The sequence below is a fragment of the Phoxinus phoxinus genome, assembly GCF_949152265.1.
Source record: "Phoxinus phoxinus genome assembly, chromosome: 23".
Classification (NCBI taxonomy): domain Eukaryota; kingdom Metazoa; phylum Chordata; class Actinopteri; order Cypriniformes; family Leuciscidae; genus Phoxinus; species Phoxinus phoxinus.
Window position 1 is genome coordinate 18,930,250 of NC_136898.1, and position 27,761 is coordinate 18,958,010.

At 39.0% G+C, this 27,761-nt stretch overlaps 2 protein-coding genes across 3 annotated transcripts in view; both read right to left on the reverse strand.

The window, feature by feature from the left end:
- LOC306991193 (protein unc-13 homolog B-like) overlaps positions 1-27,761 on the reverse strand; it is a 91,550-nt gene that overhangs the window by 20,788 nt on the left and 43,001 nt on the right. For both annotated transcript variants that reach the window (XM_079598827.1, XM_079598826.1), the window contains 12 exons: positions 19,493-19,789; positions 19,301-19,391; positions 8,912-8,958; positions 8,644-8,722; positions 7,414-7,488; positions 7,097-7,316; positions 6,293-6,520; positions 5,991-6,132; positions 4,941-5,110; positions 2,658-2,773; positions 2,377-2,540; positions 897-1,047 (listed from right to left, as the gene is read on the reverse strand). In XM_079598827.1, the coding sequence (XP_079454953.1) occupies positions 897-1,047; positions 2,377-2,540; positions 2,658-2,773; positions 4,941-5,110; positions 5,991-6,132; positions 6,293-6,520; positions 7,097-7,316; positions 7,414-7,488; positions 8,644-8,722; positions 8,912-8,958; positions 19,301-19,391; positions 19,493-19,789 (1,780 nt within the window). The remainder of the gene's footprint in view (positions 1-896; positions 1,048-2,376; positions 2,541-2,657; positions 2,774-4,940; positions 5,111-5,990; positions 6,133-6,292; positions 6,521-7,096; positions 7,317-7,413; positions 7,489-8,643; positions 8,723-8,911; positions 8,959-19,300; positions 19,392-19,492; positions 19,790-27,761) is intronic.
- On the reverse strand, positions 9,163-12,328 carry LOC306991306 (uncharacterized protein; the record flags this gene model as incomplete). Its single annotated transcript, XM_079599037.1, has 2 exons — positions 9,163-9,170; positions 9,982-12,328. 2 exons carry the CDS (start codon positions 12,326-12,328, stop codon positions 9,163-9,165), a joined length of 2,355 nt encoding a protein of 784 aa, XP_079455163.1.

A 27,761-nucleotide genomic window follows, 5' to 3' on the forward strand; every position in this document is an offset into this window, starting at 1 on the left:
GATATATTTCCTGAAGTTGTGTACTTACAATATCCCAAAAGTTCCCAAAGATTTTTTATTTCAGAGAAATTCCAATTGTAAATAATTGGCTGTCCCGGAATCCCTGTTCACTTGTCGCCTGTCAATGACGTAATATCCGCGTTATCCCTGGTTTCCACTCGCTCGTACTGCCATAGTAACCATGGCGACAGACGTGGACAACTGCATAGTGCGTAACGCTTAGCGGCACGCTCACGCTGTTGTCGTTTCGTTCAAACATTATGGACCATGGTAAGCAGACTTTGGGAAAAAAAAGGAGAACTAAAACGAGGATTAATAGCAGCGTGGCGTTTTCGAGATGCCGAGAGCTTCGCGTCTGTGACAAACTTCGACTTGACAGAGCTGTTGCATGTACTTTATTAGATAGGTGAGCAAATGTATATAAAACCAATCAATGTTATATAGTTTAACATGATGAAATGTTAGAATATGATCAGTATGTTATTCTAATATTGATCTAGCTTACTACTAGTCTCATATAGCCAAAAACTAACAGATAGAATAACATTATAACTTTGTGAATGTATTCACTCATCCATAAACATTATTAAATCTATCGGCTTGACGTCAAGTTCCATTATTCCGCAGGAAATGTTGCGTCATCAACGTACACCTTTGTTATTGTAAGAGGTTAGCGACCCCCAGCGGCGAAAAAAATTACAAAAAGCTACCAGAATTACTTTGCATCTGAAGAATTTAAATAAATACATAAATAAACAAACCAAGCCTAGAGATGCTTTTGTCTAATCTTGTGTGTTTTTGTGACAGACTTGGACTTGGTGTGTGAACAGACCTTCAGAATGGACATTATGTATGTGTTCTTTACAGGTCGCATATTGTTTGATAGTTGAACGTACCCCAAAGTTGGATGCGGAAAATCTGTCGCTGGCGGACACATTGGTGGATGCAGTGGTGTGGGCGTAGTAGGCGTTGATGTTGGCCAGCAGGGTGCTCATCACAGCAGGGACACCAGGACACATATACTTAGACGAGAGACATGCAAAGTGCCTGTACACACACAGACAGGAGAGATGCAGAGAGCAAGTGAGCATTGTGCAAAGAATGACAATCACACTACTACAAAACCAATGCTTCTACGATTCCATGATGGTTAGGATCCCTAAACAGAGCTAAACAGTCAACTGGGTGAAATTAATTAATCAAGATGAAATGTTGAACTGAGACAACCTCCACACTTTTGACTCTCACTCAGAGGCAATGGCTCTCCAAAAAGGTCTGTCTGAGAGACCCCTAGTTAAATCACTGCTGATTGGCTGGGTAGAAGGATCTGCCATTGCTCCAACTGACCTTGTGGCTCATTCGGCGTGAAATATGGCCGTTTGCGTGCGCTTTATTTGAGGGATGTGCTCAGTTAATGAGCATCTCCTCACACTCCTGACGCCTGATCGACACCGACTCATACTCAAGCCATTAACAACCACAGACACGAGCAGCACTCAGGAGTTCATTTCATTACTGCCCTTGCTAGCCAAGATCCAGCTACTGCCACAGAGATGACGACTATATTTATTTATCCCTCGCTCACCTTCACTGATTGTCAAAGTTATTATACTTGAGCTGTAGTTCTCTTAACCATCTTAACTAGTCGTGAATCATTGCTCCTGTGCGATTATCAGGTAAACTGACTGGTAACGTGCGCAGGAGCTCACAACCTCATGATGGTCTCTAAAGTACAGGGAATCAAAACTTAGAAGATCCAAAAAGGTTATAAAGGCGTCGTAAAAAAGAATCCATGAATCTTTGAGATACAATAGCTTCATATGATGAACAGATTGAAATTAGGCTTTATTCACATATAAACACGCATACATAGAGCACATCACATACTATAAACACGAAAGCTTACGCTAAAACAAACATCATTGGTTCTCGAACATCACGCATTATATTTGAGCTTATGTGTTTACCATATGTGATGAGCTCTATGTAGTATATGTGCCGATCACTGTTTAGATATGAAATATCTATAAATAAATGCCTAACTTAAATCTGTTCATCATATAAAGTGATCATATCTCTTTACAAAACTTGGATTAAACCGCTTACTTCATATGGATTCATTTTACGATACCTTTAGTACCTTTTCGGATCTTCTAGGTTTTGGTTACCTATACTTTTATTCAGTGTTTCAAAGAGTAACCAAAGTCATACATGTTTAGAACTGTGAGTATATAACATAATTATTATTATTATTTTTTATAAAAAATAATAATTAAATATTAATTTAGTGTGAATATAGCAAATAAAAATAGGTGGATGAGGGGAAAGAAATATGATGACAATAGTAGACAGTATGGACGGAGGACTAATACATACGTCATGGCTTGGTAGATGGATTCAATCCCATAGCGCATTGCAAATTCATCCACTATCTCTTCTGGCACATCGTCAAAGTAAACCTTCCAGGCATCATCGCCACGGGCTTCTGGGATTTTCACCACACCCTGACCGAGGACATCTGTGATGTGATGAAAGAGGTTCTACGAGGAAGAACAGAGTTGAGTAGATCATCAACCGTGACTGATAATGACAGATTTGTGCATGTAAACGCATGAGGCAGATGCTGTGGTGTCTGTGAGCTGGTGGTGTTGCTCTACCTCATGCAGACAGGTGTACTGGACGTGGTAGGGGGCCACTTTCTCTTCTCCCTTAATTTCCACGCTGATCTGAAGACGGATGGCACCAGAAACAGCAGACTTGTCCGTTCTTTTCTCTGTGGTGTGAGATATGGATGAATAATAACTGTATGTGCAGAGATATTTAACCCAAGGGAATAGTAAAAATAAGTGCAACAGGGTTAGATAGGACCGGAATATATTTGTGTGTGTGTGTACGTGCAATAATACATAGCCAAATTATTATTTTTATTAGTGGTGATTGCCAAGGCATTTTTAATGGAAATTTTAGTTTTCAATATTACAGTAACAACAAATAAAAACTCAATAAATATGTTAGCCATTCATATTTACTATATTTAGAGGTTTCGGAATTTTACAACTAACACAACTAAATTGTTGTATTTTCTGTCATGCATTTTTGACAAGAATCAATGAATCATACACTTGAAAGTTGATCGTTACTTTACAAGCACAGCCGACAAAATAATGCACAGGTTGATCTTCATGACAACGCCTCTGATGTTTACATCACTTTTGTCTGCATTGGCAAGAGGATGTATTGTAGATGTTCTAGAACCAAATGTCATGAAAATCACTTGGTTTCAGTAATTTAAACAACTACTACTAGTTTCACCTCTAATAAATATAAAATAAAGCAACAAGTAACAAGTCACAAGAAGCTGTGCGTTACAAAGATGTTACATGTTCTTGAGCTAGGTTTTATAAAACTGGACCAACAACAAAATTCTTTAAATAAAAACATAATTTTAATAATAAATTCAAATGTTTAATAAATATTGATCTAATAAACATCATGTGAATCATTCATATGAATATGGTATGTGTCTTGTCTCTCTCCAAACAGAAAAATCCTTTGAAGGTCTTTTAATAGAGACACCGGGTTCTTCTTTGCGCAACCATTTCCCCTGACAGGCAAATTATTGGGATAATTTATATGTGTCGGCTAAGAGGAGAATTTCCAACTGGAGTGTGCTACATTATAATCAAGGAGGATATCTGTTCTGAAGGAGGGAATGGAAGAAAGAGAGCGAGAGAGAGCGAGAGAGAGAGAGAGAGCGAGAGAGCGCGAGAGAGAGAGAGAGAGAGAGAGAGAGAGAGAGAGAGAGAGAGAGAGAGAGAGAGAGAGAGAGAGAGAGAGAGAGAGAGAGAGAGAGAGAGAGAGAGAGAGAGAGAGAGAGAGAGACAGACAAGACGACGTGAAGCTGAATTACTACTATTGAGAATAATTGTTACAGCAGATGCGGTGGCCAAAGATTCAGAGGAAGACGTTCAGAACACTAGAACGGACTGTACAAATGAGGACAGCAGAAATGAGAGAATAAACAAAGAGTAGATCTCGTCAGAATAATAGTGAGACGTCAAGAGAAAAAGAGGGAGAGATGGACACAGAATTTGGAGCAGTGTATTTCACGGTTGGGACGTCCTGGAGGCCTCTGGGCTGCTGCACACTGGGGTAATTGGGCGAGAAGGGATGTGCTGTCAGGTTGGGAGATGTGGGTAATGGAGTACACACACAAATCTTGGAAAAGGGTCACATCCCACTTAGAGACAGGCAGAGAGGTTGTCTACACATGGCGGTCTTCCATCATCTGGAGCAATTGCCACAATGCAATAAGATGTTGTTTGAGGGTGAGGGTGAGTAAATGACGACAGAATTGACATTTTTGGGTGAACTATTCCTTTGATACCAACAAGTCTATAAGTCAATGTGAATGTTTTGTGCTCTGTAAGTGCCTTAGGTTTAATATTTTAGTAACAAAATAACCTTTTTTCTTTTATAGCGAAGTCAAAGCACGACAGAGAGATTTCCCACAAAAGACCAAACACATTAAATAGATGCATCTGACCACAATGACAGCACAGTGTCATCTGAGGAGACTCTTACTCTTCCGGCTAGTTTACTCTGACTCAACAAACACCAGCACACACCAACTTTTGTTGACTCATTGTCAAGTCAACATTACAATCATTTCAATCCAATATTCGGAATCAAATAACTGAAATGTTTCCGGTCGTTTGCGCAGTGTAAGGCAGAAGTCAAGTTCCTGCATGTCCTGGATGCAGCAGAAATCAAACAACCAGATAAATTTAATCTGTGTCTCTGAAATTTTACATAATTGCAGAGAGGTCAGGACAACATGCAGGCTGGATCAGAACCTGCATTTCCTGCATGAGCACTAAAGCTTAACATATAAAAAATAATAAATCACAGACATAACACACAAAACAGCACTAGCTTACCCAGGTTGTACCAGACGTCCATTTCTCCACTCAGCGTGCGCACCTCAATAATGCTTTGGCCCAAGAAGTCGTCAGATTCCCTCTTCAGACGCTGCTTCACTCGCGACTTTATGTCGTCATCTTCATCCCAAACACGAACTTTGATGCGATCGGAGGAGTTGTGGCATTCACTGGAAGACAACACGTATACATCTGTTTTTAAGATCAGAGACTAACGATGCACCAAAACATTTTTTTTTTTACCAAAACCAAAAATGTAATGATAAATTATGTGTCTACTTCAATTTGTATAATTTGTACTTCAATAATATACTGTATGCGTGTACATATATTAATATACTGTATATATGTGTGTGTGTGTGTGTGTGTGTGTGTGTGTGTGTGTGTGTGTGTGTGTGTGTACTACATATAAACAAACACACACTCACACACGTTTGTGTTAGATGCGATTTGACATCATTAAATATAATGCATATATTTAGCTAAATGCTCCTCTCTAAAGGTCATTCTTCTAGCTAAATATTGTGTTTATGGTCATTGAATGGCTTTTCTGAGGTAAACGTAGCGGTACGGATTTTGTTTAACAGTCGATTTATTTGTTGTCCTTCCACTGTTGGAACACTGATTGAGCGATTACATGAGACATGAATTTCAGTAAGTTGTACTGCATCTTCTGATGTCCATGCATGTTTAATTTATGCTGTAACTAATAGTAAAGACGGTCAGGTAGTTGCTTGGCTGGACAAAGTGCTGCAGTGTTTCTCGGAACTTGCGATAGGTTTTCTATCTAACAATAAGCGAAATAATCTGATATTAAAAGTCGTATTCCAAACTTATGGTACAATTGGCCTGAATAATATTTAAAGTAGACCAGTGGCTTAACCAGAGCCTGTTCACTCAGACAAGTTTATTCCATTACTGAAAAGAGACGAGACTGAAAACTGGGTGACACACATTCTGAGTGAGAGAGCCTGGGGCATGAGAAACAAGAATGACACTTAAGACACTTCTATCAAAGAGTTGGTCTCTGATTGGTCGAATTATACTTACAAATGAAACTTCTCCTCCCAGACAGGATTGAGATTGCCGTATATCGTCTTGGTCCTCTTTTTGGTTTTACCCACCTGGACGGTCACGTAGGGGTCACTGGAGCCGGTCTTATCTTTAGCCTGCAGCCCTTGAGCACAGACAACTATAACCGAGACAAGAGTAGAAGATGGGAAGTCATCGAGGTATAGTAGAGAGTTTGTGTTGTGCACCATTTAGAACTGAACTGAGATTGCTGAATTTTCAATAGCTAAAAGGGAATGAGAAATTGTGACAATGACAATGTTAATGATCAATGTCTGAACCTGTGATGGTGATCTTGGCTGACCACTTCGAGGTTCCATCAAGGACGCTCTGCTTGATGGTCTTCATCTGCTGAGCGTGGATGGCCTTGCTGACCACAAACACGTCTCGGATGACCTCGAAGATCTCGGGCTTGTTCCTCTCACGGATCTTCATGCGATCCTTCATGGCCATGATGATGTTCTGAGTGCGGTCCTCTGCACCATGTTTGGAGCTCTTTTCAGCCGCGCCTGAATGAAAAATAAAAAACATTAATATCTAATAAAGCAACTCAAAAAATTATTTTTGGGATTTCTAAAATTATTATAATAAATTAAAAATAAATGTTGTGGATGTAATTCATTAAATAAATGAATTGTGTTCATATTTTATAATAGAATTCTATAATTAAAGAATTAAATGTATTGCATGTTCTATTTGCAAAAAGTCTTCCATATTAATACGCACTAAACAACAACAGTAGGATATGACAAGCTCATAAATCCAATAAACACCCCGTCTTATAAAATATGTGTGTGATGATAATTTTACTGTGAGCATCACCTCTAAATCATTTTCGTAATTTTGGCTAATGGACCTGTCAACATGTCACTGAAGGAAGTCCATTTGGGTAAATGAGTTCAACGGGGAAGATGTTAATAGAATAAAAATAAAGTGTTTTGGTACGACAGAAGCTCAAAGGAGACTTTCAGTGAAAGCACCAGTAACCAAGGCTGTGTCCGAAACCAGTCTCAGGCAGTACATAAAGGTAGGAAGCCATAAAGCAGGTCTTTTGCTTCATATATAGTACAGGTGCTCATACTTACGCTGCAGGCAGTCTGCGTTCAGTAGCTCCTGACACTTCTCGTGACACTTGACCCCGCACTCAGTGCAGCGCATACCCTGCCTTGCGATGCCCCAAAGAAGCCCCTCACACTCGTAACAGTAGGTGGGCGTAGTGGCCGTCCACACCTCAAAGTTGTGAGGTGTGGTACAGGAAATGGGATAGATTAAAGCTTGTAGCGTTTTCTTATACACATGGTTCTTCTGTAGAAGTTTGGAAATAAAAGTAGATAAACATGCATTTAGAAAACTAATAAGATGTCTGTGCGTAATATGGTGAGAGAGAGCAAAACAAACTAACCAGTTCTTCATCTTTTATGGAGGAGCGTGAAGCCATCGCAGATGCAATGCCAGCCTTCCTGGCCTGGACCAGAGACTGTCATACAAAGAATAGATATTAGAACAATGCAAAACCAGACAAAATCCCATAAAACACCCAAGGTGAAAGAGATATCAGAAACCAAGTGGAATCTAGATGTCAAAAATAACATCTAAACCTAAGAGCAACAACCCAGAACTTCTAAACTAAGGGTGAAGACTATGGGAGTCCCAGAAATAAAAAGGGAAACCAATGTCTGTGCAGTAAAGGAATGAGGGGTAAATGAAGAAACCATCACTAGTAAGCCTGGGTATGAAGAGGCATCTACAGTAAAACACCCTATAAAATAGAAGAGAACAACCCGCTATAAAATAGCCCTTTGAAAGTGATGGCCCAAACATGTCAATGCATGTCGGAGGGAAAGTAGAAGTCCAGTAGAAAGGACTTTTTTTTTTTTTTTGCTTGCTTGTACAGTATATCAAGTAAGGTTGTAATGGTTTGCAAACACATTCATTAAATAAATGTTTTAGCATAATATCATAATTATATTATATATAATAATAATAAATGTATTGTGATATTAACAGGTAAGTTGAAGTATTTAAAAGACAGACATTTAAAATATTTTGTTTTTGCATGTTTTAACAATTACAGTTACAATGTAACACCCTGAAAAAAGTTTGACTATTCATCAAATTAATTTTACACTGTCAAATGTTCAAGCTGTGTATTTGCAAACTATTAGAGCAATACTGATCCTGTGGATACAGTATTATCTTGATATACACAAAAAAGTAGGTTCAATCATTCTGTATGGGTTATTCTGAAAACTTACCATAGCCTGACCATGCAGAGTGAATGCATTCAAAAGAGTTGTAGAGGTTTAAATGTATGTTTTCATGGGGAGGAGAGAGATCAGAGAGTTGATTTTACTTCACTTTATATTTTTCTGAGTCAGAACTTAAAAGTTATAATGGTCATCAATTATTGCTTATGAAACTGGAACTTTCTCGTAGTCGTCTTTGTCTAGATTGTTTTATTTGGTGACTTAATATTGTCAATTTACTTATTATTATAAGACTGAACAAGTAATATTTAGCAAAATTGGATTTGGATTGCTGATGTTTCTATTGGGGAACAACACCATGTTGAGAATTATAAAAACACAGGTAGCTTTTCTTCATTTTAATGCAAGGTGGAAAGAGTGCTTACCACATCGCTAACCAGAGGGATAGCTTTCTTCTTCCGCAGGTCTGGCATACTGTCAATTCCAAATATTCCACTCCCATTTCTGTGGATATCAACACATTGTGAAGGAGTATTTTCCACGCTTAATAATTAATACACAGACAATGAACACGTTAATAAAATGCCACTAACTTCTTAGAAATAATTCTATATACTCATAAATAATTCCATAACAAAAAATAGAAAAAGTACAATACGTTATAGTATCTGTGAAACCTAAAGAGAAACTTACCCAGCTTTAACCCAAGCATTTCTGGAAGTATCTCCTTTTTCTTTGCCCTATAGCATCAACAATACAGTTTAGTGTACAGGGGCAGTCAAAAATAAAGATAAAATAAAAACAATAAAACTTGAGTATAACCTAAGATAAATGCAGAGGACACAGGATTGGTTGAGTTTAACCATAAGGTCTGAGAAAGCAAACCAAAACAAGACAACGGTAAAAAAAAAAAAAAAGACTTTAAGTTCCATTGATGGAAATCCTTAAAAATCTGATCCAAATGATTGACATGCAACTCATGAGATCAGAGATAAAGATGAATGAAAAGTGAAAAAAATAAATCACATTTTAAAGCACACACACTCTCATATTGCCAGCAGACCATAATTATATGACGGACAAACACCCTAGTGAAATCCAGACAAACATTTAGCAAACTGTCCCCGTTTCCATCTTAGGTGAACCACTTTTGTAATAGCATGAGCATTCTTCCTCAGATAAATAGACGTACAGCTGGATAGCTGAAGTCCCCCAAGGGCAAGTGGTATGTGGTATAGAACTGCTTTTAAAAGCAACAATGCAGCAAGACGAACACCACCATTTCAAATAATCAATCATGTAAAAAGATGGCAAATCACATTAAAGTAAGCAAAACAAAACAGAAGCAAAACACTACAAGTAACCATTAAAAGACACAAAACATTGAGTGTTAAAGTCAGACAGAAGATACAGCAAAATGAAATAGAGGGAAGCCTCATACATTTATCATACACTCCACAAAAGAATGTGCATTCAAATAAACTTTGGATGAAAAACAAAGAAAACTGGCGTTAATGAAAAAAGAAAAGAAATAATGACTAAGAATTGACCAAAACATAATTATGACCTGATCATCTTCCCTGCTTCCCTCTGTAAGACAGAGCAGGATAATAAAGAAAAAAGAAAAGAACAGTTGATAAACAGTGTTAAAATTAGGGAAGATTCACAGAAAAAGAGTAGGAACATTTCATTGATCTTAATTACAGTTATAACCAACCAAAAATAAAAGACAGCTTTTTGAGTTCTGAACCACAAAAAAGTACCTTGTTTAAATTCCTCTTCAGAGAAAGTGTTCTTTGAGGCATTGGCAATCCTGGATAGTCTATGCCGATGTCTCTTCTCTTTGAGCACACGTTCAATATTGGCAAGGCACTTCTGGTGGTGAGGGTCCTCGAGGGCAGGTTCATTGTCAATACTATGCTCCACCTGTTTTGCATTAACATCTGTCTCCAGTGTTCCTGAATTAGTGCCCTCTGGACTTATTTCGGTATTACCGATGCCAAATGCCATTTGGTGATCATAATACTCAACAGTTCCTGAACTCAGACCCGCATGTTTTGGGCTAAGCTCTGGAATACACTGCAGATTGGAAAGTTTTTGATCTGTTAAAGTTTCCTCTACAGTATCTGAGTGGTCTACTGCATAATATTCAGTTGGAGTATGTGAAGGGGAAATCGTGCTAGGAGTAGATACTAGAGGATCAAAGGCTTGAGAATTACGCCGTTGGTTTAGTAATTCCAGCAAGTCCTTCCCATGGAAAGAGGCTTCGATGCTCTTATGAGGAGATGCACTGAGATCTAAAGTTGCACCATCACAGTGTACAACAGTGTCTACATTTGACTCACCAGCACTCTCCTCCTCAGGTTCATTAGATTTGCAGGGACTTGAGACTACAGACTTGGTGTCTTCATCTAGACACTGGGGTTCATGCATGTCAAGCTTTGTCAAGGCTCCCTTTAGAGCGGAGTGGAAGGTTATCATGGCTTTATTTATCTTTACAACATCATATCCTAGATTAGGTGGCTGTGACTCTTCAGTGTCTGTATTTTCAGAGTAATCTGGGTCATATTGATCCTCAGACACACTTGGGCAAACCGCACCTGGCCACTCTTTCTCCGAATCCATATCACAGAGGCAATGCTCGCAAGAGGAGTGTAGATTTTGGCAACCGTCATCATAGTCTGTCATTCCAACAGTTGAACAACTAAGGCTTCGGGATGGCCCACTACATGATTCATCAGCATATGCATCCATGGTGTGGTATCCAGAACTTCGGGAGTACAGGCAATTTGATGTGCAGTCACAACCAATGTTACCGACAGTCTGTTTCTTAGGATGCCCCCAATCTACAACACTGGATGAACTGGATGGAGAGTCATTATGGTTTCCAAACAGTAGGGATAGGTGTTCAGAGCTGCTTCGTGATGAATGACACGTTGTGCTGCTGTTCTCGCCACCATTGTACCTGTGCCATGTATCTGGGTGTCCAACAGTTTCCAATCCGTCTGCACTGTTCTGGCAGGAGCAGTAATCCTCCTCACTCCATCCAGTGTCTCCACTCCATCCTCCTCCACTCACGCTCAACTGCATTTCCGAACGTCTCCAACCACTGTTATGTTGGTCAACTTCCCTTGATTGATAACTTCCATCTTGATCATGACTGTTAGAACTAAGACCTGAGGATAACGAACTAGTGCTTGTAAACTCTTGCCCATAAACTGGACAATAACTTGACTTCTTAAATCTGGAAGAGGGGGCATTAAAGTTGTCAGAAATCCTAGGATTGTTTGAAATCTTGGCTCTTCTAGGTACATCTCGATAATCAGTTTCCATATCCCATCCTGACATGTTAGGTCTGGCTGCTAGTGATCTAACTTCATTCTTCTCCAATTTTCTATGCTTTACTACTGGGCTATTATTTCTACTTTGTGGGACTGCAGCGGCATTCTGCCCACCTGGACTCCTTTGATGAGCCACAACTCTTCGAGGTGATGGATGCCCTACAGCACCAACGGAGTACATCTCCTCAATTTCCAGCAGCACAGCATCGACACAGCAGGACACCTCATCTACGGAACCACTTACAGATGTCAGGTACTGTCTCAAATCTGATATCTCCTCTTGGATTTTATTGATCCCCTGCAGTTCCTTCAAAATGTGCTCCACTATGGTGCTTGAGCCGCCTCCTCTTGTTTTGTCTCTGTCCTTAATTCGGCTTGGTTTATTATCCATGGCACCTCTTCCATCTACACATCCACTGTCTTCTGCTTGGTCTGTGGGCTCCAATGCAGGACCATTCATTTCCATGATGCATGGGATTGTAATATTGCCATCACTATTACGCCTCCCCTGCCCAATAAATTTACTCTTGGAGGTTCTAGTATGACTTTCAAAACTACGCTGAGTCGAGAGAATACACTCATGAGTACAGGGGTCTCTCTTTATGCCACAGATGAACATGTCATCCTCTATCTCTACAGGAGAGTGCTGGGAGTCATAGGCAGTGTGTTCCCCTGAGCCCTGGAGGAATTTCTGAATCTTCTTGCGTATGCTCCGATTGACCTTAGGACTCTGGGTCCGCTTCTTCCCAAGGTCTCTTTTCTTAGACATTCTTTGCTGTAGTTCACTCGACCCATTTGTTTCATCTTGCTCATTGGAATGACTCCGTGATAACATCCCTTAGAATCAACTGTACCTCAGGTGCGGACCAGAACCTTGAAGCTCTGGTGCATGCGATTACAGAGTTGTTGCATTTCACCAACAGTGCACGAGGATGTGCTTTTCAGTCAAGATCATAACTGAGCTTCAGGCACACCTGACATTTGAGGACAATGACATGAATAGATTAATACAATTTAACAGACATAGTTTAAAAAGTTATTGAGAGTGTAATACAAATCATCAGTTAAATATTAGCATGCATGTAAAATAATAAACATTTACTCTTTTTTTCATGGCCATTCAATGTTTTGCACTTCTGCAAATACACTATTGCTCTGTTCTAAAACCTAATTGTCTACAGAGGTACTCCCAATGCAAAGGCCTTTACAAAATGTATGCATCTTAATTGTGCAGCATTCGAACATTGTTTATTTTAGTCCAATTCTAAGGCATCAGGAGTGTTATTTGTGTGGCACAGTTGAAATGCTGCCCATGTAGGCCATTCCAAATCAGTTGGTTGCTCTTGGAAAAGAGCTTATGACCCCATACTTCATTATGTACTGTACACTAAGCAGACAGGTGAGGTGCTGAATGTAGTTTCATAATTTATACTACTGGAGACTTTGATCAAAAGTAATACTAAGGGTCATCCATATGATGAAGGGTAAGAGTAAGAATATCTGGATCTCTGCCATGTAGTAAAACACCACCACAATGGGCAAAACAGATTTTACAATGGCGCTAAATCCCTTTACACGGTTTATGCAGGATGTACATGGCACATAGCGACTCATCAGCTGATACTGTAACACTGGCCTTAGCTTGCTTATAAAACTAGTCATACTAAAGTATGACTTTAATAACATTAAAATGTATTCAGTTGAAAGAAAGCACTACTATGGTCTTGGTCTCCAGAAAACAGCTCAATAAACCATATAAAGGTACAAAGTTTTAAGTGTTTAATCAAATAATGTGATCGTAGGCAAATTCTAATAAAAAATTTTGTTTAAGGATTCTGTTGTAGAAGTCCAGACATTGCCAAAGTGGTGGGGCATATTCCACACAGAACACAACATATTATCTTCTTGCCTGTCAGCTCTTCTAACAGTAACTGTTACAGCACAGGGAGGGCGACAGCCCAGCTGTATTCACTGTGCATCATGATTGTTAAGCACAACCTGCTGGGTCTAATAGCAGCTTCATCCCATTTCCTGCCTGTCAGGACAAAATGTTAGCTAGTCTCGTATACACTAGGCTATTCAGCTTTTGCTTATTTATTTATTTAGACACATTTATTAGGGGGGGGGGGGGGGGGGGGGGGGGGATCATACAAGGCAGTCATTGAAATTCAGAGACTGTCCTCTGTGTTATTCTCCACAAGCATTTAATGGCCAACATGATCTTTACTGTGACTCCAACAATGAGCGTTTAGGTTGGCAGCTTTCAAGGGCACATTTTGGCTGCTTGCCATGTGTCTGCAATAGGCTGAAATTAATGTCAGGGACAGTATGTTTTATGATGGATTTTTTACTTTACATTTAATACAGTTACAAGAAATGACATCCTTTCGGATTAAGCAGTTTTAACTAAACTTAATTAAAATACTACTTAAAGTGCTCAAGTTAAAATTTTACACAAATGTATGTGCCCTAGTTTTGCCTTTAACTTTCATGCCACAAGAATGCTCCGAATTTCATAAATTACATTTAAATATTCCCATTATAAAGTTTAACCTCTGCCCAATATCATCCCCCCCAAAAATGACATGATAAGAGCACAGCTGACAGAAACTAATAATCAGACACTCTTTGAAGGTTTGAAGGGCCAATGAGGCCATAACTGATATGTGACTAAAAAGGCCTAGTTAAACTTGCTGGAATTAAATAAGATTGTGAACTAATTTCTGTGACATTCATTCCGCAGATAGCTCAGGTATCAAAATATTTCATATAACTGCCTAATTTGCTATTCCAACCACGAGATAAGATATAGTATAAGCCTCAGAATTTCTAATAAGAAACTGCAACTATCTCTGCACTGCACTGTTTAGAGTAAGTAGCTCTCATTACTAGCGCTGTCCCTGATTTACCTAGGCTAAATGAAGACATAATATAATAATTCAGGACTCAATAATAAGAATGACTCAATGCACCAGGCCAGAGTGAAATATTGTGCAAATTATGCTGACTTCTGGTAATTTAAATCATTTAGCTGACTGACATATAGAATTTGTCAAAACAGCAAGAATATATACCAGTCAAAAGTTTGTAAGTCTTTTGTTTTTTTAGAAGTCTCTTCTGCTCACCAAGGCTGCATTTATTTGTAAAAACAGTAATACTGTGAAATATTACCATTTAAAATATTCCAAAATCATTATAATATGCTGATTTGGTGCTCAAGAAACCTCATAATATAATATATGGTACATATCAAAAGCGCGAGCCCAGAAAGAGCGCGCAAATACTGAATTGTGTTCTCTTTCACATCATCTTGCCATTGAACAGACAAAAATACACATTATGTCAAAATGTATATTGGATCCGTGCTTTAGGTCTTAAACTGACACCAGCCTAATATACCTGCTGCTGTATGTTTCAAACTAATTTATTGACTGAATAACTTTTTGTAAATAATCTTAATTTCATTTATACAGTGAAGACTATGGTATTATTTGACATGTGATTACTTTATTTTATTTTTGTATCTGAAAACTACTGTTAGACCAACCTGAAAAACACTGTTTATTTTTACTTGTATATTTGTTCTATTTGGGGGTTGCTGCTTTACATTTTTTGCATTTAGCAATTTATTTGTAATAAACACATTAAGTGGGCTATTAAAAACGTATTATTTATACGTTTTAAAAAACACACGCGTAGTGTTACGTCATATTGTGACCATTGCAGTGTGAGTAGAAAGAATTTGTCCGCACTACTCAGAGCGCAAGTCCACCGTCTGTGTTGTGTTCATTTCTATTTATGTCGCTGTGCAGGCTCTTCTATTGTATATAACAGTGTAAACAGCTCAATAACCCTTTTATTTAAAGGAACACGGCGACTTTTTGGGACTTTAGCTTATTCACCGTATCCCCCAGACAGAGTTAGATAAGTCCACTCTGAGCGAACTCCCTGCTCCTCATCACGGGGCTTCTCGGGTGCGGTGAGCAAATCACTCCGCAGAAGTAGCAGTGCTTCGCCTTCTGAGAATATAGTTCCCAGTATGTATACGGATAGAAGATGGCTGTGTCTGCGGTTTAAACGAGTGTTCTCACTGATACGCATGTTGTGCTTCGCAGAGTTTTGACGAGTTTTATAGACTTGATATGGTTTTTTATTCATATCAAAAGTGGTCATAATTTGATTATTTGTTCTTAGTGTATTACTGGCGGTTAACTTGTCTTTAACAATATTTGAAATTTATACGAGTTGGCTAGTAGTTTTTGGTGTCATAACCTTATTTATTAAGGTTACATGGGCCAGAAACAATGCAAACAATGCAGTAAATAGGCCTCTATATATATATATATATATATATTTTTTTAGGTCCAGTGAAAATTGTCAGGGTAAGTAAAAATTTTAAATTCATACTTTTATTCCGCAAATAAGTATTTAATTGGTCAAAAGTGACTGTAAAGACATTTATTATGTCTTTACGTTACCAAAAAATTGTATTTCAAATAAATGCTGTTTTGAACTTTCTATTTATCAAAGAATCATGAAAAAAATGGCCACCAAAATATTAAGCAGCTAAAATTTTCAACATTTATAATAAGAAACATTATTAATAATTGAGCAGCAATGATAATTCATAATAGCTGATAATATTTTATAATAAAACCAGCATATTATAATGATTTATGAAGAATCGTGACACAAGAGTAGATTTATTGGCTGATGAAATTCAGCTTTGCATCACAGGAATAAATTAAATTTTAGCATATATTAAAATACAAAACAGTTATTTTAAAATAAAATGGTGTAATGTCATTCACAATACGATAAATTACCAATATATACAATCACTGCCTTACACTTCAGTAATTTGACTATTTATACAGAAGTAACATGGGTTGTTGAGCGCTTTTCAGATTGACTTTAAGTGCTTTCATTTTTATAGTGCATTATTTTTATATATATTTTTAATTAGGTGTTATAAGTATAAGTACTTCTAATACTTTCTATTACTCCTGGTGTTCGGTGTCTGCAATTGCTTTTTTGAATGGCATAAACAAGCGGAGAACTTATCAGACCAAACTACACAGTTATAAAACATTTAATTACTATTATAATAAAGATTCAACCTTTAGTTTAATATTACTACATTCAACATATTCAGGTGACCCTCATGAACAAGTGATCAGGACTTATTCCACCCCAAGAGGAGTAAAAAGGTTCTAAAAATAGGCTTTCGGGTAAAATATAACCCCAGCATTTCTTGACAATTTTCATAAAACTCACCCTTACTAATCTTCATCAGCACAAGACTCAAACAACTACACCGAAAAAAGTACAAAACTTACCTCACAGGGGAAAAAAGACAAAAATCAAGTTTCACTTTGAGGATTCCAGAACACCCAAACCACCTGCAAATAAAAATGCCTCCGGATTTCAAATTGTTGACCTAATCAACACTCCTGCTTTGCAAGGATTTATCCACTCGGCTGCTCTGGCAATCCAACACATTTCAAACAAAAAAGCAGACACAACCCTTTCCACAAACTGACATCTGCACAGTTGAGCGGATTCCAGTCTAGGCTAGTGTGACAGTCACAGTGGAGCATCTCTCCCTCAAACAACCTCCTCACTCGCTCTCCCTCACTCGCTCTCTTTCTCGTTGTCCTCTGGCAATGTATTCCAACACAAAGCTAATCTGGAATTGTCAAAATGCCAGCATTCCATCTCTCCTCTTTTTCCCTCCTCTTTTGTCGCTATTGCCTCTTATTAAACATTTAAATGTTACAGTGCACTTTGGTTTTTCAGAAATATTGTACAGTCAATTAATCAAATAACAGAAATGTTATATTACTGCTCAAAGATCCTTCATAAATATGGCATGATGTGGTACAGCATAATGTTAATTAAAAAATATATGACAACACAATAAACACCATTTCTGTAAAAACGCTAAAGACCAATCAGGGGATTAGCTAAATCGTATTACACTTAAAGCAGAGAGGTGTGTAAATCTAGTCTTAACAGTCTTATCTGTGTTTGATTTATGGCTGTAAGGAGGCATTTAAAAGGCTGTTTTACAGCTAAATCTCCTTTAATACAGATGTTTATAAAAATAAGCGTATCTTGAATAATTTCCTATGTCCTTCACAGCAAAAATAATTTATGTGACCAAGTAACGTGCTAAGCCACACCCATTGTCTCCACTGTATTAAATTAGCAGCTTTTACATAAGCATTCACAATAAGTCGCAAGCAGCAATCACTATAATGGAGCCTCAATCAAGAGTGCCGTATGTGAAACCACTTAATTAGCATGAGCGGCGCGTTATCGGAATAAATTACTACACCTTTACAAATTCATAGTCCTACAAACATTATACATAAAAGTAGACATATTCTGTCACATAAAATAAAAAAGCAGGCACTTTTCATCCAAAGTAATCTAAGTTAGAATTAATCTGATTTGCCATTATTATTTTGTGACACTATTAATTCTGACTTAAGGTGATCAAGCCACAAAAGTGCCTTGCGATGTTAATTTATTTCTAGTGGCTCACACACTCAATTGTGTGTGCGGTCAAATGAAAGAACCGAAGGGGGGACAACCGCATAACTAATTACTGACGGTCAAGATGAGAGAGAAAGAGAAAGAGAAGGAGAAGGAGAAAGAGAAAGAAAAAGAAAGGGAGAGACAGAGAGAGAAAGAAAGAAATGAGGCAAACAGGGCGAGATTTATAGAACAAACAACAGAACATGGGGGGGAAAACAAAAAAAACTGAATATAATGATGTATACAAAGCTTTAAAATTTAAGTAATCTAAAATACACTACATAGATTGTAAAAATGTATATAATATATAATTGCCAATAATTAATTGAATGTAAAGGAAAAATAACAGTAAAAGGACATAATTCGTAGAAATAATTATAAAAAAATAAAAATATATATTATACATATTTACAAAAAAAATGTTTAATACTGCAAAGATAATTTAAGCATAAGTGCGATTCAATTATTACTTTTATACACCCACATCCACACAATACTCCACTGCATATACCTTTACTCCATCTTTAACATACTATATTCCACCACTTTTGATAATTAGACATGACCAATAGCCCTGTACTTCACTTTGTGGACTTCCCAGAGTCAATTCCCCAATTTCTTTTAACTAGTCATTAAATACCCTTCAAGACACACACTATCTCTAGCTCCCTGCTTCTCTATGCTTAATTACTCTGAGACTTTATCAGAGGCATCAGACAGCAACTCTTCAGAGTCTGACCTTGGCCCTTGCAGATTAATGCTGTGAGGTCTAGGCTAGGAACCCAGCATGCCTTTTCTTAGCTGATACAGTACCATAGTGGACTACCACTTTTGCATTGATGAATTTACTATGCCCCAAGTTTCAACCAACCAAACAACGAAATGCAGATAAATATGTCTAAAAAGTCTCAAAAATGTAACCGTTTAAATCTTGTATGGTAAAACTCAACCAATCCAAAACAGATGTTCATGAATGAGCTGATAGGGGCTGTGCAATTCATACTTACCAACTAGAAAATAATAAAGGTATGTAGATTCAATTCAAGAGATAAATTCATTACAGATTGATAAGATGCTGGTAACTTGTGCAGGTTTATAGGGAAAAATATATGTGGTAGTGTTTGATCTAAAGTGTGACACTGGGTCAACTGAAGGAGGAATGACAAAGGAGATGGAGGGTATGAGCTCCCTACTATACCTCCTTAAGCTGAACTCTCACTTTGTTGATTGCCTTAAGCCAGCGTACTCTGGATTGAGAGAATGGCAAAGGTGATCCATCATTCCTGAAGCTAGAAAAATAAAACATCTTATGAAATTGAATTCATGCAATTGAAAATATTTATTATAATGTACTCTGCAAACTCACTGTAAGCCAGTACAATATCTGTACCTTTTGAGAGTTTTTTCAGGCATTTTGTCCACTTGAGAAACCCCTTCATTTTTAATGGTGCTGCTTATACCCTTTCCATTTTCTTGGGAGGATTTCAATTCTTCGTCTTCCCCCCAGGAAGCATGTCCATTGGTAGGGTGATGCCCATTTCTGGATGGCCGATAGCCGGTGCTGTGGTAGGAATGGTAGGACTCCTCTAACTCTGAACAGGCAGCACTCTCCTGACCAGTCTCACTAAGCTGAGAACTTGCTTGACTGAGATTGCCTGAAGATCCAAAACGACTAGAGTCCACAGGGCTAGAGAAAGAAAGAAAGAAAGAAAGAAAGAAAGAAAGAAAGAAAGAAAGAAAGAAAGAAAGAAAGAAAGAAAGAAAGAAAGAAAGAAAGAAAGAAAGAAAGAAAGAAAATTAGTAACAAGTGAGTTACAGTCACTGAGATTGTGAACTACATTCACTGCATAAGTGTCTAAATTCCAATTAAGAAACACAATAAAAGCAACACAGCTAATGGAAATACACATTTACAAAGAACCAAAGCACAGTTACAAAAGTCACATTGCGCTGAGAAGAAACAAATCACATGTAGGGAAAGACACCATCTTCATAAACTAAAGCTAAAACTAAAGTCAGTGAGAACGTTTACATGCACATTTATATTCTTAGTCTGCATATTCTGATAATGATGAGCCCTTAGAATATTTTATTGCTTAGAATAACCACAAAAAAAATTTAAATTAGTATTTGAAATTTTCAAATTGTAAAAGTAAAACACTAAACTACATAAGAAATAAACATTTATATATTTATATACAGTATGTTAGCCTTGTAAGAATTATGACTGTGCATGTAAACTTATTGCAACATAAATGGTTTATGAAACCATTTAGTATGCTGCTACTAGCCTTTTTGGAATCAAAAGGTCCTTCTTTTCCTGCTGTAATCCTGAAGAGACATCTGTAGAAGGTTGGGTCTGGATATGGATTTCTATTTCTTTTTGTGGAGGTGGATCAGGTGTGGAAGCACCGAGTTGGGATGTATCTGTGTCATTTTCTGGGACAACAAATTCTGTCTTTTGGACTTCCAAATTTGCAACAATTTCTAGTTTAATGTCAACAGGGTGTGTGATTTCAACATTTTCTTCCTTTGAGATAAAATTGTTATGCCCTATTTTAGTAGTTGTACTATCTTCAATATGTAGTTTATTCTCCTGAGCTTTAGGCTGGGTTGTAATAATTGTAGGTGTTTGTGGCTTAGGAGGTTCTGGAGTTTCTTTCTGCCATGGAAAACCAAATTTTGTTCCAAATAAAGATGTTGACGTTTCTTCTTTTGATATCACAGTCTTCTCCTCTTGAAACAGCCCTGCTGAAATTGACTTGAATCCAGAAAGAAACTTGCCACCTTCTGTGTTTGATGTTGAGGGTGGTGAAGAAAAGAGAGATCCAAAAGACTTTCCAGCATCTGCAGCTCCAGCCATGAAACCAAACTTAGGTGGTGTTAAACCTGGCATGCCAAATATGGACTGAGAAGGTTCTGATGATGGAGGGTGTTGAGCTATTTTTGAGCTACTGTCTACTGCAGGTAGTGATTTGTCTGTAATCTTTGCTTCAGGTTCAGAAACAATGACGATGTTTTTCTCATGTATTACTTCACCTTCAGTAGGCTCCTTAACAACCGTTTCAGCTGGATGACAGCTGGAAGCTGATGTGGGATCTACAGTTGCAACTGTTAAATTACTGAAAGTATCATCAGCAGGCATTTCTTTCACAGGTAAAAGGATTTCTACTTTATCTTTGTCTCCAGACAATGTAACATCCCCAGGAGATGATAGTGAATCATTGTGTGCACTCTGATCTTGGACTGACTGAAGCAACTGAGTAGAGGTAACAGATTTTGTTGTGTCAGCTGCTTTGGGTGCTTCTGGTGATTTAAACATACTGAAAAGGTCAGTTTTTATGGACTCGGTGGGTAAGCTACTTGGAAGGCCAAAGAATGAGGTTCTTTGTGTGGTGGTGTTTGGTTGTGGTTGTGAGAAGAGACCACCTGATGAATGTGTTGCTGAACTGGCACCAGTGAACAGTTTAGACATAAAGCCACTAACAGCTTCAGTTGATGAGTCTATAACAGATTTCTGTGGCTCAGGATGTTTAGGAAGTCCCTCAGAGCCATTGGGCTCGGTTGAATCACCCTGTTTTATATGTTGAGTTTGACCATCTGTAGTCTGAATTTCTGTTTTTATACTCTGCTCGGAGTTTGAATCAATATCCTTTGATAAAGCATCTCCAGGCACACTAGAATTATTTAGGGTAACATCTAGATTACTCCCTTCAACAACTATTGTCTTAACAATGGGATCTGAGCTTTTTTCAGTGATATCAGCAGAGACCGAAGCCATTGAGGCTGCTTTTTCTTCATCGACCAAGGGTATAGAGGGCTTGGAATCATCATCCTGGGGTCCTGATTTCTTTTCCTCCATGGAGCTCAAATTTGACAGGCCAAAGCCCACAGTCTTTGATTTATTATCCTCAGTGGCATTCCCACGGTTTAATAATGAAGTAACTTTCAACAGCCCCTCAGTCTCAGATGGTTTTGATGTTGGTCCAGTTTGACTGGGTGAAGGTGTTGAACTAGGACCACTGAACATGGAAAGAAGACCTTTACCAGGAGCATCCTTAGAAGCAACTCCAGATAGAATACCTCCAAATAGTGAAGAAGACTGAGGAGTGGCCTGTTGTGGACTTGATCCACCAAACACAGAAAATAAACCTTTTCCTGGCAACTCATTAAAGGCAGAAGCACCTGGACTATTACTTTCACCTTTATGCCCTGCATTGACTGTACTGGGCTGTGAAATTGGTCCAGAAAACATAGAAAATAGATTCTTGCCAGGAATTTCCATTGATCCTGAGGCACCAGGGAAAATCCCACCAAGTATAGATCCGGTCTGAGAAGGAGCATTTTGAGAACCTGACCCAGAAAACATTGACAACAAGCCTGAGGTTACTCCCTCTTTTGGTGGTACTACACCCTGAGCAGAAGAACCATCCTGGTGTGCTGGTGACTTGTTTAATTCAGAAGATGCCAAACTACCATCAATAGCTGGCAATACCTCTTGTGGGGCTTTTGGTGCTGATACAGTTGGATCACAGCTTAGTGTCTCACTTGCATTTGGTTCCTGGGTGCTAGGTCCACTAGACAATGATGGTATTTCATTTACTGATTGCTCTTTACATGGCCTATTAGGTGGGACAGCAGACTCAAGAGTCAAGCTTCCCTGTACAGCTGTTGGGTGGCTGGTTGTTCCGGAACTTGCAAGTAAACCCTTTGCTGGACTGTCATTAGGTGGTTCCTTCATAAGAGTTGCTCCTGTTGCAGGAGAAGAGACAGATTGCGGTGGAGCTTTTTGAGAGTTAGACCCATCCAACAACGTAGTATGTTTAACTTTCTGCTCATTAGTAGTGACTGCAACTCTGGTGGGTGGTGATTGTGCTCCAAACATAGAGAATAGGCCTTTTGCTGGACTCTCATTAGAGCTTGATGATCCACCTAATATACCACCCAAAATTGATCCTGCCTGCTGTGAAGGTTGTTGCCCTGAACCACCAAACATAGAAAATATACTTTTACCCAGGGGCTCTTTTGGTTGTTCATTCCCTTGGGGTACAGGCTGAGTGGTAGAGTGGAGATTAGGGCCACTGAACATGGATAGCAGTCCTGTTACTGGTGTATCTTTTGGAGGGTCAGCTCCAGATACAGGTGAAGTCTGCTGAGGGCTAGAACCACTAATCATAGAGAGTAATCCCATGGCTGATGTTTCCTTTGGAGGGACAGTTCCTGGTGTTTGTTTTTGATTAGAAGAACCCAGTTGTGTTGAAGACTGTTGTGTACTAGTGCCACTGAACACAGAAAATAAATTCAGACTCTGAGTCTCTTTCGGAGGAGCAGATCCTGGTGTATGAGTTTGACTCGTGGATCCAGATTGTGGTGAAGCCTGTTGAATGCTGGAACCTCCAAATAAAGTCAGGATGTTTTTGCCTGGTGGCTCTTTTGCAGATGCACCATCCATTGATTCTTGAGAAGTTTGTTGCTGACTGGAACCACCAAACATGGACAGCAGCCCTTTGCCTTCCTCTTTAGAGGCTGTGGTCCCTGAGAACATATCCCCAACAGAGAAACCAAATAACCCACCAGACTGCTTGGAGGGGGCATCTGGTTTTGTCTCCCCAGTTGGTGGCATAGTTTGAGATCTCCCTGGTGTTGGAACCTTGTTAGCACCGGCAGAAAATATCTGAGATCCGGAGACACTCCTTTTTTGAAATGACTGTGATACACTAGGTAATTCTGACTGACGATCTTGTCCACAGGTACTTACGGTTGGTTGTTTCTGAATTCCTTTAGGCATTGTTGTTTGGCCGCAGTCTTTGTTTACATCTTTTATCATAGAAGTTGGCTGCAGGTGTGAGGGAGAATGTTGCAGATTTGTCTTTGATAGTGTGGGAGAGGGACTTTCTGTGTTAAAAAAATCCCCTATTGACCCAAAAAGGCTAGACATTCCAGTTTTGTCTTGGTTTGCGGTTGCATCCTTTTTGCCAGCAGAAACAGATCCATCTTTCTCTGGTTGTCTAGATACTGACTGAGTAGATTTAGAGGGCTCTGACTTTACTTCATCCATTCCCACTGTTGTCTTGAAAAAGTTTAAAAACCCACCCAACTGCTCAGATGGCTTCCCACCATGTGTATCTCCTGGCTGGGAAACATCTGGAGAGGCAGATTTGCAGGTTACACTTGAGCAGTCTCTTGAAATTGTAGTAGTAGAACCAAAGGATGTTAAAGGAACAGAGGGCTGTTGTGACAATGTAGCTTGTCTAGCCAGTTTAGGTTTCTGAGATGAGCTTAAAATGGATGCACCTCGAGGAGTTGTGGAAGCTGGTGACTGTGTTGGAGATGTTAGTAAAACTCCAGATGTTGTTGAAATTGGTTTGGATGTTAACTGATTTGAACTCTCTGACTGAGTTGTTTCACAAGAGGAGTCATCCTTTATGATCTTTGATTTAAGACTCTGAAAACCTGTTGAGATAATGTTTTTGGCTTGCTGGTCAATAAGTCGAGTTTCAGGGGCTTTATTAAATTCGCTTTGAATTTGTCCTGGGTATGGAGCATCTTTGGCAGGAGGTGATCTTGAGGCAGTTCTGCTTTTGGTTGATTCTGAATCTGAGCTTTTACCAACAATTGAGGATAGAAATGACGATATTTTCTTAATGGATCGATCTGGCTGCTCCTCCCCAGGCTGTACTCTCTTTCTCCACTCTTCTTCTGAAACATCATCTACATGCTTTACTTGTACTCCAGTGGATGAACGGCGTCTCTGTTGAGGCTGGTAGCAGCTATAGACACCTGTGGTAGGTGAATTTGTAGTTGGGGTAGCACCAAATGAAATAGAAACCTTCTGTGATAGCAGTTCTTTCATTCCTCTGCTGTTGAGATTTGCACTATTGTGGTTGGCACCATAAAATGAGAGGTCAACAGCTTCCTGAGAAGGATCCCAGTAACAGTAATTGTTCTGGATCTGTTGTTTTGTATCTATCTTAACCTTGTTGAATTGATAATTGGAAAAATCCAGAGCTTGCTGTCTTTGACGAAGAATGGAATCCTCAAACATCTGAGAGAAACACTCTAGATTCAGATTCATGATTTGGTTACCTTTTCTATAGGCTGCTGACAAGTCAAGAGGTGCAGTAAGAAGTTCAGCTTCATTTTGGTCTTGCCCTGGAAGCCAGAGCAGCTCATCTTCATTGTAGAGAGGAATCTTAAAACCACAAACTTTAACCATCTCATTATACAACCAGGCACTAGGATAGAAGTCCCCTTTATTTCCCCACTCTTGTTCTGGGGCACATGCATAAACATATTGCCCAGACTCGTCTGTCAGTAGGGCGTAAATATACTCATAATCAGTGTAGACAAAATATCCACAATCTCCATCATCTGCAGGCCACCACATCCCTTGGTCCAAAAGTGAAAGCCATTGCTGATACCACTCTGACTCCTCAAGATAAACATGTCCCTCCATATCAATGTTGCTTGTTGAGGAGTAGTTCCAATGATTTGGTGATGTAGGTACATTAACATAGCTTCCATTATTCTCAGGTTGACTGAAGATTTCTGATGTGCCTTGATAAATATACTGCCCATTAGCAGAGTAAGAAAGATGTGGAGGGGTTTCCTCATAATATCCCTCATGATATGAAACACTGTTTAGACTGTAACAACTTTCTGCACTAAACGAGTGCCACTTGCCTAATTTAGCATTGTTTTTCATGCTCAAATTCAATACACCAAAATCTTGGCTACTAATCACATCCAAACTGTTATGGCTATTCCACGCTCTCAGTCTCATTGAACTATTGGGAATATCTTTGAAATACTCTGGTTGATTATCGTTCTCTCCCTGATATCTCATCCATTCCCGAGTAGGACAATATTGTTGATTTACATCCATATTTATATTGTTCAGACACTCAGAAGATTTGTGGACTTCATCGCTAAGTATACTTCCATGTCCGTCAGGATAGCAGCCCAATGACTGATCATTCAGCTGTTGCCACAAAATTGATTCTTGGATCCATGAGTGTTCATCATTGGGACTAAGTCCCAATGCATACGAAGAAGAGCCTTGTTGGTAACCATACTGCTCAGATATACTATGCAAGGATGGATAACTCTGCCTTAAATATTCCGCTGACATTACAGCTCGAGACGGGTAACCAAGAGGGGGGCTCCGAAGATTGTCAGTGGTGTATGAAGTGTTTCTTACTTGACTTGAGAGCAAAAAGTTTTGTGAGCTATATAAGAGGGGTAAATTACCAGTGCTATTTGATGTGTATGCAGCACGATTTTGTTGTGACCTTGCATAACTTGCTGGTGTCCTTAAATCAAGGCTCTCTGTGCCACTGTTCCTAGACACATTATTTAGGTCAGATACATTATGTCTCAGAAGTCCTATAGAATGCGATCCTTTCACACCCATGTCCTCCATTTTGGCAGGGGAAACATCTGTTGTAATCCTGGTGAATATTCCAGATAAGATACCTTGATGATTAGAGGGCTTTTGGTTTTGCAGTTCAGCTTGATTCTGAGAGGGTAGTTGAGGTAGCTGCCTTTTTGATTGACCTTTCTGAGTGGAAATCTCTGTTGGTATGTGATGCTGCTCCGGTTTCTGGTCAAATGAACTCTGTCTGTTTGGTGATGCATCTTCAGGATGCGAGGATGTGAGCTTACTGAAAAGACCAGACAAAATTCCAGACTGAGAGGATGTATCTTGCCTTGCCACAGGAGAACTCTGTTTTGTCTCAATTGACTGCTGCAAACAAGCATGGTCATTGTTTTCCTTTGTAACAGGTGGCATATTCAGTTCCTGTGACTCAGTGGAGGATATTTTAAGAAAGGCAGAGAAGAGACCACCTGACTGGGGTTTTTGTCTAAATGAATTATCTTGAGATGAGTGGCTTTGTTCCATCACATTTGTTTTTGGCTGGAGAGGAGAGGACTGCTTGTTAGATGCTTGTATTTGTTGTGCTGACTGAGAGACAGAAACATCTGACGTGGCAAACTTGAAAGGGCCAGACGAAAGTTCATCTTGTTGAGAAGGTCCTTGATGGGATACACTTTGTCCTGGGGCATCTAATATTCCTTTCTGATGTTGGTCTGACTGCTGATTACTAATTCTGGACTGCTGAGCAAGGTTGCGGCTCTGTCCCTCTGCATTAATCTTGACAGGATTTTGATGAGAACTCACACTTGATGATATTTGTTGCTCCTGGGACATCTTTGTTTGAGTGTCTGACACCTTGTCAGTGGAGGCAAATCTGAAAAGGCCAGACAAAATACTCCCCTGTTGAGGTGGTGCACTTGCACATTTTGACTGTTGCTCAGAGAATGGACTGAGTTTTTGGAGAGGTCTATGAGTCAACTCATTTTCTGTGGAGGAAAAATGTAACTGCCCTGTGATAAGAGGATTAGATGCACTTTGTGGGGGGTGAGGTTGGTTTTGTTGATTTATTATTTGAGCAGACTGGCTCCTTTGTTGTGACTGATTGAGTTGAGTAACTGCAGTCATATCACCCGTTGATGCAAATTTCATGAATCCTGAGAGTAAGCCTCCTTGCTGTGATTGATTAGTAGATGTTCGGGAACTTGATGAATCATCAGAGGCAGCTGATTTAAACAAACTAGAAAACAGACCCTGACGTTCATATTGAGATGTTTTTTGCTCT